Raw genomic sequence first — 14,659 nt, forward strand, 5'->3', positions numbered from 1 at the left:
GCCAGCAGGCCGTCGTTGAGACACTGCAGGGGGGAACAATGGGAACTTTGTTTTTTAAAGGGCGCCCCCCCCCCCCCAGCCTATTTTTTGGCTGGACAATTTGGAACTGATTTTGGGGTTTGTTTTTGTCCCTCTTTAATCAAAAGACTTTATCAGACACTTGAATTGCTCACTCTTGAATATACATATTTGAATGCAATTCTGTGTCCTGTTGTGTTGAATGAGTTGTATTTTCTATTGAAAGGTGATTATTATTGGTATTATTGCATTGATTGCTGGTGCAAAATCCTTATCTCATTAAGTTATGGGTTTTGTGTAAGACAAATTTGACTACACAAGATCTTTGTACGTTTTCTCTACTAGAAACTTAATTACTGACAGATATCCTGTCTGGCACCCCAGCAAAATACCCAAACAAAAAGAGAGGGAAAACGTCACATTTAGCCGAGTAAGATCATGATTGAGAAATGTTGGATACTGCTGGAAATGCTGCTATGGGGTATCTTATTTATTATTTTAGGATTTTTTTTTTGTTTGCCCCAGTGAAACATTTCTATTATTATAACTGATTAAGTAGTCAAACTCATTCCATAGCAGCAGAATAGTGTGGTACAGAAAGTCTATGTCCATAAAATGTTTCTGTTGAACGCCGCGCACAAATGACGTTGCTGTCGACCGGCTTACGTCACTTCTTAGTACACACTCTCGGTGTGAATGCAACCCTTTAAATGGCACTGGGAAATAGTTCGCGCAAAATCATCCCAGTACTTTAGTACCGTATATTTAGTTCTGGAACTAAAGCGGTGCGAAAGGGCCTTATGTTACTGATATGCCTACCTAATGGTCAAAAGCAATAGCAAAAGTAATAGGTCAATATTATTAAATTGCAGACAAAGATTTTGAATAGCTAGGCTGGCTTGTACACTATATTGCCAAAAGTATTGGGACACCCCCTTCTAATGAACAGGTTTGACTACTTTAGTAATTTCACATTTTTAGTAAAAGAAGCATATAATGCTATTCTAGGGAATCGTGTGCTTATAATTTTATACCAATGGTTTGAACAGGACCATTTTCTATTCTAACACAACAATGCCTCTGTATAAGGCAAGGTTATAAAAAAAAAAAAAGACTGATTCAGTCAGTGTGGAAGAACTTGACTGATCTGCAGAAAGCCAAGTCCTAATCCCATCTGAACACCTCTGGTGTGATTTTAAATGCAGACCATGAGCCAAAAACTCATCACCAAACACCTGTGACTTGTACATACATATGGACAAATGTATTGGGACACCCCCTTCTTTAGAACAGAAAAAGGCACTAAAAAAACTGTGGCATCAAAGATGGAAACATAATTCATGTATTTAAAAATTGTATTTCCATCTTTGTTGCCATAGTTTTGGAAGTGTCTAAAATGATTGTACGCATATGTACAAGTCATTGGTGTTTGGTGATGAGTTTTTGTTTTATTATTTTCCCAATACTTTGGGCAATACAGTGTATGTTTGGTGCAGTAGGGGGCCCAACCTCATATTCTTTCATAGGGCCCAAAATTGCTAGCAGCGCCCCAGCGTAAAGTCTTTAAAAGATGTTGTGTCCCTGAATTGAATGTCCCCCCCCAGTTACTCTGATGAAAAGTCCCTCTGAACACGGCCCTTGAATGTTTCTCAAATAACATAATTCTCAGGAAGTATAACACTTTTTGGTGGCAAACTATCTACAAGAAGCAGAGTAATTAACAATCTTTAATTCACCATTTTTTCAGTGTTTTATAATGGATTATCATCAATGTTGAAAACATTTGTGCTGCACAATATTTCTGTGGAAACTGCGATACAAGTGTATGTGTGTCTGTGTGAGAGAGAGAGAGAGAGAGAGAGAGTGTGTGTGTGTGTGAGAGAGAGAGAGAGAGAATGATTCACTGATGTGGTAAAGCATAACATGTCCACTCTGTTATGCTTATTTCTAATGGAAACTAATATATTTTTTGTAATTTTTAAAATATGGTTAATAAGCAGGTTAAAAAGCTTCCTCTGTGATCACGCACTAGCTTGTTGTTTATCACATGAGTAGCAATAGCTGACTTTAGCATAAAATGTCCCTCCTGTTACTGTTTTGCACTGTAACAGGGTGGAGATATTGTAACATTTGATGTAAATATTACATAAATACCGTATTGGCCCGAATATAAGACGATTCTGATTATAAGACGACCCCCCCTTTTTCCAGATGTACCTTTTGGAAAAAGGCTTTTTAAAAACCAAATCTTGTTTTTTCTCAGTAAAACACATTTTGTCTTCAATTATTTTCATATTGCATATTTTTCCTATTTTAATTTTTGTTTTGAGTAGCAATAGCTGACTTTAGCATAAAATGTCCCTCCTGTTACTGTTTTGCACTGTAACAGGGTGGAGATATTGTAACATTTGATGTAAATATTACATAAATACCGTATTGGCCCGAATATAAGACGATTCTGATTATAAGACGACCCCCCCTTTTTCCAGATGTACCTTTTGGAAAAAGGCTTTTTAAAAACCAAATCTTGTTTTTTCTCAGTAAAACACATTTTGTCTTCAATTATTTTCATATTGCATATTTTTCCTATTTTAATTTTTGTTTTGAAAGTATGGTAAAAACTGGTAAAATGTACCAACAATCACATTTAAAAAATATACACTTTTTGATATACCATAAAAAAAAACAAACGGGTACCCCATCTGAATTAGGACATTTAGGCTATCCATCTAATAGTAGCCTACCAAAATCTTATTTACAGTAGAAGTTAAATCTTACTGTTGTCTTCAAATCTGGGTACTGTCTTACGTTTTAAAATCACAAAGGGAGTTTGGTCCCATCAGGCTAACATGACAGTTACGACTCATGCAGCTGTAAGGTTTCTTTAGTTTTACTCGTGATCTTTACATTACGTATTTCATGGCACACTCGTTTTATGCGTATTTGGCGCCACCTATTGTTGTGGATGTATTATTGACATGTCAAAGTCTAGACCCTGAATATAAGACGACCGCGTTTTCAGATGTATTTCCAAGAAAAAAACATTGTCTTATATTCGGGTCAATACAGTAAGTGTTTAAAGCATGTGTTGGTACTTATAATTAATTTATTATGCATTTAAAAGAAAGAGTTGCTTAACCCTAATCCGTCCCTCCCGAACCTATAACAAAAGTCGGTTACACTTTACTTGAAGGGGTGTGCATAAGACTGACATGACACCTTAATAATCATGACATGACACCTACATAATCAAGACATGACACATGTCATGAATATGAAGGTTTTTTTATGCATGTTTATGACAACTGTCAATAAGTGTCATTCGCTCAGTTATGTCATTTTTAATGCAAAGATGACATTGTTTGAGATGTCTTTGTTATGGGCTATGGTTAGGGGTAGGGTTAGGTTAAGGTTAGGTCAAATAATGTCATATTTGCATTAAAAATTACATAACTGAGCGAATGACACTTAATGACAGTTGTCATAAACATGCATAAAACCTCCTTCATATTCATGACATGTGTCATGTCATAATTATAAAGGTGTCATGTCAGTCTTATGCACACCCCTTCAAGTAAAGTGTTACCCAAAAGTCTCCCTCGTGGGTTAAAATGACCCGAAGGCCAAAAATGACACACATTTTATTTTTGGTCCAGAAAGCTTATATTATTTTTTGGTGATTTTTATTTTATTCACATTAAATTTTGGATACTTTTATGAAAATGAGCATATTTTTATACATTTTTCACTAAAAAACAAAGAAAGATACAATTTCGGCATATTTATACTTTAAACATGATCATCCATCAGGACCTAGGTCACTGAGCGTTTCTGATGTTATCTGGTGGGGAAAAATGACATAAAATTGCATTTTATGATTTCAGCCACTAGAGGGGCCAATTGAATCCTATGGAGATTCTTAAATGAGCCAAACAAGTGAAATCTTTACAATTACACCAACTCGATCATTAAGCTTTCAGATATATCTCAAAACATTAAAAAAAAAACTATATATAAAAAAAAAACATTATACTGATTTTTGATCCACACACATGCACATTCATACAGTTTCATAAATATGTAATGAATATAAAAGATAAATTTAAAAATATAAATATGATATAAACTCATTGGTCTCCACCCCATCACTCAAATTTAACTTAAGTAAAAAAAAAAAAAAATTTTTAAATGACAGTCATTTCCCAGCAGAAACATCATAAATGCTATAATGTGTTTCAATGGGAGTGTGTGTGCCATGTGTGTGCTTGTGTGTATATGTGAGTTTTTTGTGCATTGAGGACATTCTGCAGTCTCAGCCCTTTGTTTGGGTATGCATCTTTTCTGGATTGTGTCAGATTTTATATATTAAAAAAAAATCTAATAAATAAAAAAAATGCTGTTTTTTTTCTGACATTCCATTCATTCCTATGGACGGGTCAAAATGAATGTAATACTTGTGGGTGTAATACTTTTTTTTATTACACCCACATAGAATCCTCGAATTGACGAAAAATCTGCAGTTTTTTCGTAAATTCCATGCTTTTCCAGTGGCGGGTCAAAATGACCCACGAGGGACACATTTGATACTTGTTTTTTTTATAGCACCCACTTAAACTGATCGAATTCAATTTTTTCATGTATTCCCGGTTCAAGTGTGACAAATGTAACAAAGTCTCATACCATAACGATCAACGCTCGATTATTAAAAAAATCTATAAAAATTAGTTTAGGGTCAAAATGACCCAAGGGACGGATGAGGGTTTTAATCATGTCCATGTGAAGGATCTGAAAGTGTTCTGGGTTTGTATTACAGGGATCCTAACTGAATAATATCATATCTATTTTGTAACCATGGTAATTTCAGTTCTGTAATACATCTGATCTGTTTGTGAAGTCACCAATAAACTCTGTTTTCATTGCTGTCATAGAAACGGGTATTTTCTCAGTCATCCTTCAAAAATATTTCCATGGATTCTGTCCCTGGTGAATAAAGAAAATTCCTGAACCTCTGAACACTGCAAGTTAACTCACTCACTAAATCAGCTGGCACTGAAAGTAGATTAGTAATGTTTCAAAAAGCCTTTGCATTATTCATCTATTAGACAGATCACATATGTCTGACAGACAGACTCTGACCTTAGGCACAGAATATTTGTTTTGCAGCTTCTGCTGTTGACCTCAGTAACAGAAATTTGAAACTGATTAATTGTGCAGAATTTTATGTATGCATGGAATACATGAAGCATCTACTAAATGTGCCAAAATATGCAGTATACGACAGTGCACAGAGCAGTGAACACTGTATCCAACAATGCAATGCGACCTTGACCTTCTATGTTCAGTGTGGTCAATGAACTGAGATAATGTCCGTGGTGATTTATCTCGTTCGACACATTTCTACTTCTATCTCAGATTATTTGTCTTCATGGCATCCACACTGCGATCCGCTTTACTCACTCTTGTGCTGCTGCTCTGCTTGGCGTCAGGATCATCCCAGCTCTTGTGGCCCATTCAGCATGTGCCTGTGGTTTGGCCCCAGCAGACCGAGGAACGGCCACCTCCTCACTTCCTGCAGCTGGCTCAGCTCAAGGTTACCTCATCCTGCGGTCTGGAGTGCCACAAGTGAGCCCCTCAGCCCAGCTACTGGGACCTGCGGCAGTTCCTGTCCTACGAAATGCTGCACTCCAAAGGCCAGCTAACCGAGACCAGTGGGCATTTATGGATTTGATGCAAATGCCTTCTACAAGACACCTGCTGGTCGCTCCAGAAGCAAACGTCAGATCTTTGCCCACGATAGTCGCTTCAGTATTGTTGACCAGGACTTCCTGTTGAACTAACCCTTCTCCACTGCAGTCAAGTTGTCAACTGGGTGCTCGGGTACGTTAGTGGGTGATCGGCACGTCCTCACAGCAGCGCACTGCATTCACGATGGCAAGAACTATGTGAAAGGAGCCCAAAGGTTGAGAGTGGGTTTCCTGAAACCACAGCAGAAAGATATGTTGGGCAGAAACATCACAAACACCAGACCTGACAAGATGACGTTTCAGTGGATCAGAGTGAAGCACACATACGTACCGATGGGCTGGATAAAGTGCACTGCTAATAACATTGGCATGGATTATGACAATGCATTACTGGAGCTCAAGAAGGCCCACAAATGGAGGCACATTAAACTGGGCATTAGCCCCACAGCCTCAGTTTTCTGGGTTTGACAACGACCGGCCAGGTCAGCTGGTGTACCGCTTCTGCGAGGCCGGGGACGAATCCTACGACCTCCTGTACCAACACTGCGATGCTCAACCAGGCGCCAGCGGCTCTGGAGTCTATGCCCGCATGTGGAACCGCAGACGTCAGTGCTGGGAGTGAAAAGTAATCGGGATCATCTCTGAAAACCAGTGGGTGGACCTTAACGGCACGCCTCAAGAGTTCAACGTGGCCGTGCGCATCACTCCACTTAAATTTGCCCAAATCTGCTACTGGATCAAGGGAAACTACGTAGACTGCAGAGAAGGTTGAGCAGCAGCGGACTGCTTTGCGTTCACTTCAGTAGCACATAAGATACTATTATTTCACACAGGAAAGTTGAATAGTCCAACAATATACAAGAATATGTTGAAGCATCAATAACTAATAGAACTACTTGGCTTAGAAATACTTTTAACACTTGTTCAGCCATACAATCAGCCATATCTTGTACAAAAGAACAAGTGTTTTGCTAAATTGTCTTAAAGGAGTCATCGGATGCAAAATTCACTTTACATGTTGTTTGAACATAAATGTGTGTTGGAAGTGTGTGTACACATCCACCCTATAATGATAAAAATCCACCCAGTGTTTTTTTTAAAATCCCGATTTTAAAATCTCCTTTCTCAAATCAGGCTGTTCTGAGATTCCTGTCAGAATGACATAGTTCTGCACAGGCCCCTCACATTATAGTTGATTGACACTAGCGTCTTACCTTAAACCCGCCTTGAGTGACCTGAGAGCTGTCCGCCATTGTGTTGTCTCCGGTGCAGGGGAAGACAAGAATGTCTCAGATTAAGCGATTGAAGCGTTTTGTTGTTGGATGTAATAATGAACATAGCAGTCGTCATTTACTCCCGACATTTGAGCCACTGAAGACGCAGAGGATTACCGTTACTTTAGTATTTGAAGGGAATGCGCCGATCCCCGAGCTGCCTAAATGCAGTTCACGCGAATCATTCATGATCCAGCTTCATCGACAGATAAAGTGAGTATAACGTTTTTTTTACGAATCTTTTCAAATAGCCTTTCCTAATATGTGCTAGTTAGCAAGTTTCACGGTTGAAGTTTACAGTCTGCTCATCACCCCACGGAAGAGAGGGGAGGGGTCAACAGAGCTCATTAGCATTTAAAGCAACATGGGACTAAATGGCGTGTCGAAAACAGCTGATTTTGACAAGGTAAAAAGGGTGTTTTTTTACACTACCATTGAGAAACATTAACCAAAGTATGTTATAGACTTTTCAATAAGACCCTAAAGAATCATATCAACTTGTGGAAACTGGGCATCCGATGACCCGTTTAAGCAAGGTCGGGGTTAAAAAAAAATGTTCTCCATTGACAGCCATTCAAACGTAGCATTTAATTTCAGTGTCTGTTTTATTTTAAAGGCTTTTAAGAAATATTTTCCATCTGCTGCCTTTGATATCACAGATCGGGACAGTCACTAGTGAAGAGCTTGAGACTGTGAAGGACTGGAGACAAAAAAAGGCACAGATGTCACCTTGTTCTGATGTAACACTGATGCAACTGGCACCGTTTCAGTTTTCTATAGTGTGAACTGCAACCTGTTGACTAAAGGTGCTTGGTTATGTGGAAATGTCATGCATTGCTATGTCTGAGATCTACTGTATGAGATACTGCTTTTACAGGCATGTTTCCCTCTAGTGGTCATAGACAGTTCTATACATCCATACACACACTGTAAATCAAAAGACATGAGTGGATCAGCTCCTGATTGGCACTTTTGACATTTATTCATTGATTGGCACTAATCATTTTGAGAATTTTAATGCCCACTGTTATACACAACACATTAAAAGCTTTTGCAAAAAACAAAAGTACCAGTCATGAATGAGAAATGGCTGCAGGAACAGCTCAGATTAGACAATGCGTGTAATATACAATTATTTCTTTTTAAAAAGGCATGTCGCTTGTTGAGAACATGTCTAGCTCATATTTCACCTGAACATCATAAGAAAATGGAGCTTATTTTTAAGGCTTTTGGCACTTTCACATGTGGCACTTTCACATGTAGCACTCCTCAAATTCTTATTACTCTAATATGAAAAACAAATATACTGTGATAATGTAAAGGCACTTGAGCTGTTTTTGTCTTTTATTCCAGATGTCATCTGTACTTTGAAACAAAGCAGTTTTGTAAAATACTGCAAATCTGACAGTCCACAGGCTCTGCCCAGAACGCACTAGCCACGCCCACTCCAATGGCCCACGGCCTCTTGGGAGTTGGCACAGAGTGAACATGAAAAGAAAATAAGGATGCTAATCGCTCAAGCTTTAAAAATAGAGCCTGTCTGTGCTGTTTTTCTACAAAGTTTGATTGAAACGAAGTGGACAAATATACTATGAACAGATAATACTCGTAAAACACAGTAAGAGTGGAAATGATCAAACAGCACTCAATGAACTGGACTTTCCATTCCTTCATCATGATTGGTTGGCATTAGCTCTTCCAGTTTTTTCTTTTCAATCTTTAGTTGAATTTGGACGTCATGTGAGATGCGGGCTACAAAAGGATATGACAAGTGTGTCGTAAAGGTAATGCCAGTCTTGTTGTGTATAACAGTATACAAAATAAAATATTTTATTAAATAGATACAAACGTTGCATGAAAATAGACTGTATCAAAAGCAACAGAAGTTCTCAGTCTCTCCCTGACTCAATATTGTCTCAGGGATCTGGCTTTATCTCCTTGCTCGGTTTCACTATGACTTAATGCCCAGACCGCTGCTGCCGAGCGGGTACGAATACGCCTTACCCAGCACGATACGGTCCCGCAGCAGCTTGAACAGCACGTAATAGTTGCAGAAGAGGATAAGGCCCAGTGAGAGCGTGTGGTTCCAGCGCTCAGAACGCAGCAGTGAGTAAAGCTGATACAGTATCACGCTTGACTCAATCCCGATGAGAAGGTTCAAGATCCGCAGCGGCTTATGGAACAGAAACTACACAGAAGAACAAAAAAATCAACATCAATCACATGGGCAGAAAACAATCGCAGTATGATCAGCAGAGCTTGGGGAACTTAAGATCAGTAAATAAAGACAGTGCCGATGGCTAACACAACACATGATCAAAACTCATCGTCACTTAACTAACTTCAGTTCATCATCAAAACCAGTGGTTCCCAGCCATGTTTCTGGAACCCGCTATATAATGCAAGTATTTCCGCGCTGTAATTTTCTTGCCGCTTATGTTTTAACATTGTACATTTCTATGCAACGCCTTTCACTCACTGATTAACGGTTATGAGGTTCATAAATGTAAAAAAAAGGCGATTTATGGAAGGTAGGTATTAGAAACACTAAATGCCATGAGTGATGGAGAGTCTGATGGTAAGTTATGCATCCTGGGTCGGCTCAGCATCTGACAGTGATCCAGATATCATATTTACATGTTTTAGCTTCACGTTACTCTAATTGGTCAAACTTCGGTTTAATTATTTAATTTTTGTCTTGCCATATCGTTTATTGATCGCTACGGTGTTGAATAAAACCTTTTTTTTTAAATTACCTTTGATTACTTTGATTACCCAAAGTTTAATGGTGTTGTTCTCTTATTCAAATGATAAATTATATAACTAAACAAATTAATAAATATTTAGGTGAAGCTGTGCGCTTGAATTTTTCATCGCATCATCCTATGCAGTGTGGCGAATTATTATTGCTCATTATTGTCTATAGGCTGTATTAGTCATTCATAGCATGGGTTATTTTAATATATTGATTAATGACACTGTATTATAATATTATACAACCCAAATATTTAGGCTACTACCTTCAAATTTCCGTTGTCAGTGCAGACTTTTTTTTTTTTTTTTTTTTAGTTTGGGCTACTGCCCTTAAATTATATAACTAAACAAATTAATAAATATTTAGGTGAAGCTGTGCGCTTGAATTTTTCATCGCATCATCCTATGCAGTGTGGCGAATTATTATTGCTCATTATTGTCTATAGGCTGTATTAGTCATTCATAGCATGGGTTATTTTAATATATTGATTAATGACACTGTATTATAATATTATACAACCCAAATATTTAGGCTACTACCTTCAAATTTCCGTTGTCAGTGCAGACTTTTTTTTTTTTTTTTTTTAGCTTAGGCTACTGACCATTATGGATTAGTGTAGCCTGCATTAAAAAGTCTTGAACATAAAACAACAGGCTACAAATATAGTTGATGACTAGACAATCATTTCATGACTCTAGACACTTCTTTGTGAAGACAGTAACATAATACAGTGAAATAATGTTCTTTAGCCATATAAATACAGTTGCCATGTGCGTGGGTAAAATTTACCCGCTGGCGCTTTTAGGTATACAGCAACCTCTGGCGGTTCTAGTGTGAAGAGACTCCAAGACCTGAAATGTGTGTCACACAAAGGAGACATGCAAAATGTGCAAGGTTGGAACATGGTTGGGAACAAGTGATCTAAACCAGGGTTCCTCAAATCCAGCCATGCAGAGTTTAAATCCAACCCTAATCAAACACACCATATTAAGCTAATCAAGCTCTTTCAGAGTTACTAGAAAATTACAGGTATGTGAATCAGGTTTTGAGCTGAACTTTGCAGAACCAGATCTGAGGAACCCTGATCTAATGACAGCAGAGTAACAGACAAACCCTTTTCTATTTATTAATGCAGATGTTTTATCACAATGTATTGTCTGATAATCCATCTGCATGATTTGTTGAATAACATTGAATAAAGTTATGTTTGTTTTTGAGCACAAAAAGGATTCTCGTAGCTTCGTAAAATTACGGTTGTACCAATGATGTCACATGGACCGTTTTAACAATGTCCTTACTACGTTTCTGTGCCTTGACCGTGGTAGGACCCTTGCTGTCTATGGAGTGTCAGAAAGCTCTCGGCTTTCATCAAAAATATCTTAATGTGTGTTCTGAAGATGAACGAAGAACTTACGGGTTTGGAACGACATAATGACAGAATTGTCATTTTTGGGTGAACTATAGGGGCTGGGACAATAAATCGATGCATAGCAAATCTAGAAATTATTCTGCATCGATTCTGAGATTTTCTGAAGGCATCGCAATTCTCTCTTGAATCAATTCTGAGCTTAGTTTTTAACAGCAGATGGCACTGCATGCTTTAGAAATAGCCATATTCTGCTTGCTTCCAGTTCCTTACACATGCACCATTTGAACTAGGGCTGTCGCGATTTTATTTAATCCTCGACTTCATTTTGCTTGCGCCGACTAACCGGCAAAATACCGGAAGTGCCGCATTTCACGGATGAGAATCCATAAAACACAGACTGTTTCCCAAGGCTGCATGATATATTAAACCCATTTAAAAATCATAATTAAGCATAATTGTGAATTCACAAACCCTACGATTTAATTAAATAATTATATGCGATGCAGTTCTAATACAGTATATGCGCTTTATTTACATGCGTGTACGTTAAGTACATGCGTCACACAGCGGCTCTGTTCACAGTAGTTCCACAGGAACTGTTATCATTTACATTTCAAACTCCATCTCTGCATGTTGTTGTGAGCTTGGGTTCATTATAACGTTCATCTGGGAACGCAACATGCGCCATTTCATCAGAATATAAATAAATAATTTATAAATCCAAGCAAACACAGGAGAATACATCACGGTAAAATAAATAAAAAAGTTCAAAATAAAAGCTCAAACCCTCACTCTGGGTTTACATGTTTTGATGTCCACATATTCTTTTAATTACAGCGGCTATAGCATTTCTGTCCTAAAGAAATGGCCAAATATTAAAAATTAAGTGGACATTTCAATTAAATGGTGCTTGGTCAATATTAAACAAGGATTAGATCACACAGTAGTGTGTAAAAACAATCGCCAGGTCGTTGGCGCCCTCTGCAGGCCTTTGTTGTAATGCGTACTGGACATTAGCTCTATTGTTTATAAAACATGTATTTTAACAGTTTTGTTCAATAAAACCATATGATTTCTTGCTTTTGATACTTTATTTGAACTAATTATTATTGCCTCATTGCTATTATATATGTATTTTAAGTAATTTTAAAGGCTATTGTTCACTTCTATTTTTATTACCACAAAAAAATTAATTATAGGGCCCTATGAAATCAGTTTTATTTCCAAAATCATTTCTTTTCCCATTTTTCTACACTCCGTTTTAACGGTTAAATAAAATTTTATTAATCAAAAAGCCTAATTAATTGAGTTTTACAGTTTTATCTTTACCAAATTCTGTTTTCCATTATTTTCTGGATTCCTTTTTAATGGTTCCATTAAATTTTAATAATCAAAAGCATCTCCAATTAATTGCCTTTATTAAAAATTATATAAATAAAAAAAGTTTTTCTTTTTCTTTTTTCAGAAATACTGCACATTTACATTTTTCTCCTAAATAAATTCTGGTAAATACTGTTTTTTGATTATAATTGTATTATTAGTAGACTAGAACACGTGGATGTGTTGTCATTCTTACACTATAATACTGAACTTTGATTTCAGTAATTTGGACTATGAGATGGACACTTGCTTCTTGCGTTCTATGTTGCACTTTACTTTTGCTTTAAAAAAAGGATTTCATAGAAATTTGGATTTCATTTGGTTTAATAAAATATTCGTAAGTAAAATTGTTGATTTTTTTGTGGGAAATTAATCGTTTAGATTAATCGATTAATCGATAAATTAGTTGATAGATTAATCTAAATAAAAATAGTCATTAGTGGCAGCCCTAATTTGAACCTAAAATAATAATTCATAAAGTTCGAAAAGGTTGAAGCGAATTACAAGGATGTTCACAGTGGGCTGTGTTTACATTAATCTCGCATTATAAAGCCAATGTGCAAGTACATTTAACCACTTTAACCACATAAGCACTCTTCTTCATGAGCATTTGAGTGTGTGGTTAAAAACTAGCCTAGAGCGCCATCTGCTGTTAAAAACTAAGCTCAGAATCGATTCGAGAGAGAATCGTGATATATTTCGATAATCTCAGAATTGATCCACGAATCGCGATGCATCGATTTATTGTCCCAGCCCTAGTGAACTATTCCTTTAATTTGTGGGTAAACATTCATTTGCATTCATGTCATCATAAGTTAAAGGACGAGAAATGACAGATACTCACATAAAACCTGGCATGCGAGATGTCGGAGGGCAAGGCCACATTATACGGCCCAACAGCCTTATAAAGACAGCGACTGTGACGCACCAGGACTCCCTGAGGCCAGATGGTGCTCTCAGACCAGCTGAACACATACCAATGAGAAGAGCAACTTCATGACATCATAAACACCCATAACACTGCTGATATTCTGTTTGTAAAGTGTCCTGCAAGCGTTTTTATAAAAACCTGACTTCGAAACTATGTCTAAACAACTACATAAGTTGAGAGCTGAACCTCCAAAGAATCGATCAAAAGGAACATTCATTAATTTCTGATTCACCGAAGGTGTTCTGTGACATGTGATGGAGGAACACTCACATGTGCTGCGGTGTATTGTTGTAGGATCCGTGTTCCAGCCTCTGCCAGCGGCCCAAATGCGCAGCGGAACGATGCAGCAGGTCACAGTAACTGGGTGGCAGCAGCTGACTCATCAACATCACAAACGCATTGATCCACACCATGATCAGGTGCTCACATGACCAGCGCATGTCGTAGTACTGCGTGCTCTGGAAAACATGGAACATAAGGAGTGTAAAACCACAAGCTCCAATCTGACTGGCTGTTACGCACTTCTGCACAGGATTGTGTCACTATCTTTGACCCTTTAACATGTTAATAGCAACAGCTGCGCCTCCCAGTTCATTCTGTTAAAAGCACCACCGCTTACAAAGTACTCTCTCACTAATCTACCTCACTGATTGAGTAGTTGGCTGTTTGGTTGAGTAGGGATAGGATGCTGCTCTGGCTGGACTGCTGCACCATTATATTTCCACTGCATTTTTCCATCTCTATTACTGTGCATCAATGATGATTGCTTTCAGACAAACACGGTTCCAAATACCACATAAACATGAAGTAGACTTTATAAAATTCATTTTTAAATAAAAATAAATTCTGTCACCAATGACATCACCCATGTTGTTCCCACGGTGAACTATCCCTCTACAAAAATGGGCTGGTAACTACATGTACATAAGGAGTGGTCGCCATGATTTTGCCAAGTAAGACATGTTCCTGGATCAACATCTTTTGATGATCCTGGATCAACACTATTGTCCAAAAATATAGACTTAACTCAATCCCTACCCCTAAACCTAACCCTACCCATAATTTATTCCTAAAATCAGTAGGAAATGATAGCTGATTAACAAGGGTGTAGAAGCACCTAACCCTGACTGTAAGCCTAAAACAGATATTTCCTGAAAAGTTATATCTCAATTCTGATTGGTTGATTGG

The 14,659-nt window shown here is 37.6% G+C and overlaps 1 protein-coding gene and 1 pseudogene across 2 annotated transcripts in view; one reads left to right on the forward strand and one right to left on the reverse strand.

Annotated features, from left to right (window-relative positions):
• Nucleotides 1-5,443: 5,443 nt before the first annotated feature.
• On the forward strand, nucleotides 5,444-6,567 carry LOC107551089 (serine protease 23-like; annotated as a pseudogene).
• A 1,426-nt stretch (nucleotides 6,568-7,993) lies between these two features.
• The window catches only part of LOC107551106 (transmembrane protein 39A-like), a 28,231-nt gene continuing 21,565 nt past the window's right edge, over nucleotides 7,994-14,659 (reverse strand). For both annotated transcript variants that reach the window (XM_016232599.1, XM_016232600.1), the window contains exons 7-9: nucleotides 13,742-13,929; nucleotides 13,385-13,505; nucleotides 7,994-9,224 (exon numbers count right to left, since the gene is read on the reverse strand). In XM_016232599.1, the coding sequence (XP_016088085.1) occupies nucleotides 8,988-9,224; nucleotides 13,385-13,505; nucleotides 13,742-13,929 (546 nt within the window). In that variant the 3' untranslated portion in view covers nucleotides 7,994-8,987. The remainder of the gene's footprint in view (nucleotides 9,225-13,384; nucleotides 13,506-13,741; nucleotides 13,930-14,659) is intronic.

Source organism: Sinocyclocheilus grahami, unplaced genomic scaffold (assembly GCF_001515645.1).
Source record: "Sinocyclocheilus grahami isolate Dianchi unplaced genomic scaffold, SAMN03320097.WGS_v1.1 scaffold414.1, whole genome shotgun sequence".
Taxonomy (NCBI): Eukaryota; Metazoa; Chordata; class Actinopteri; order Cypriniformes; family Cyprinidae; genus Sinocyclocheilus; species Sinocyclocheilus grahami.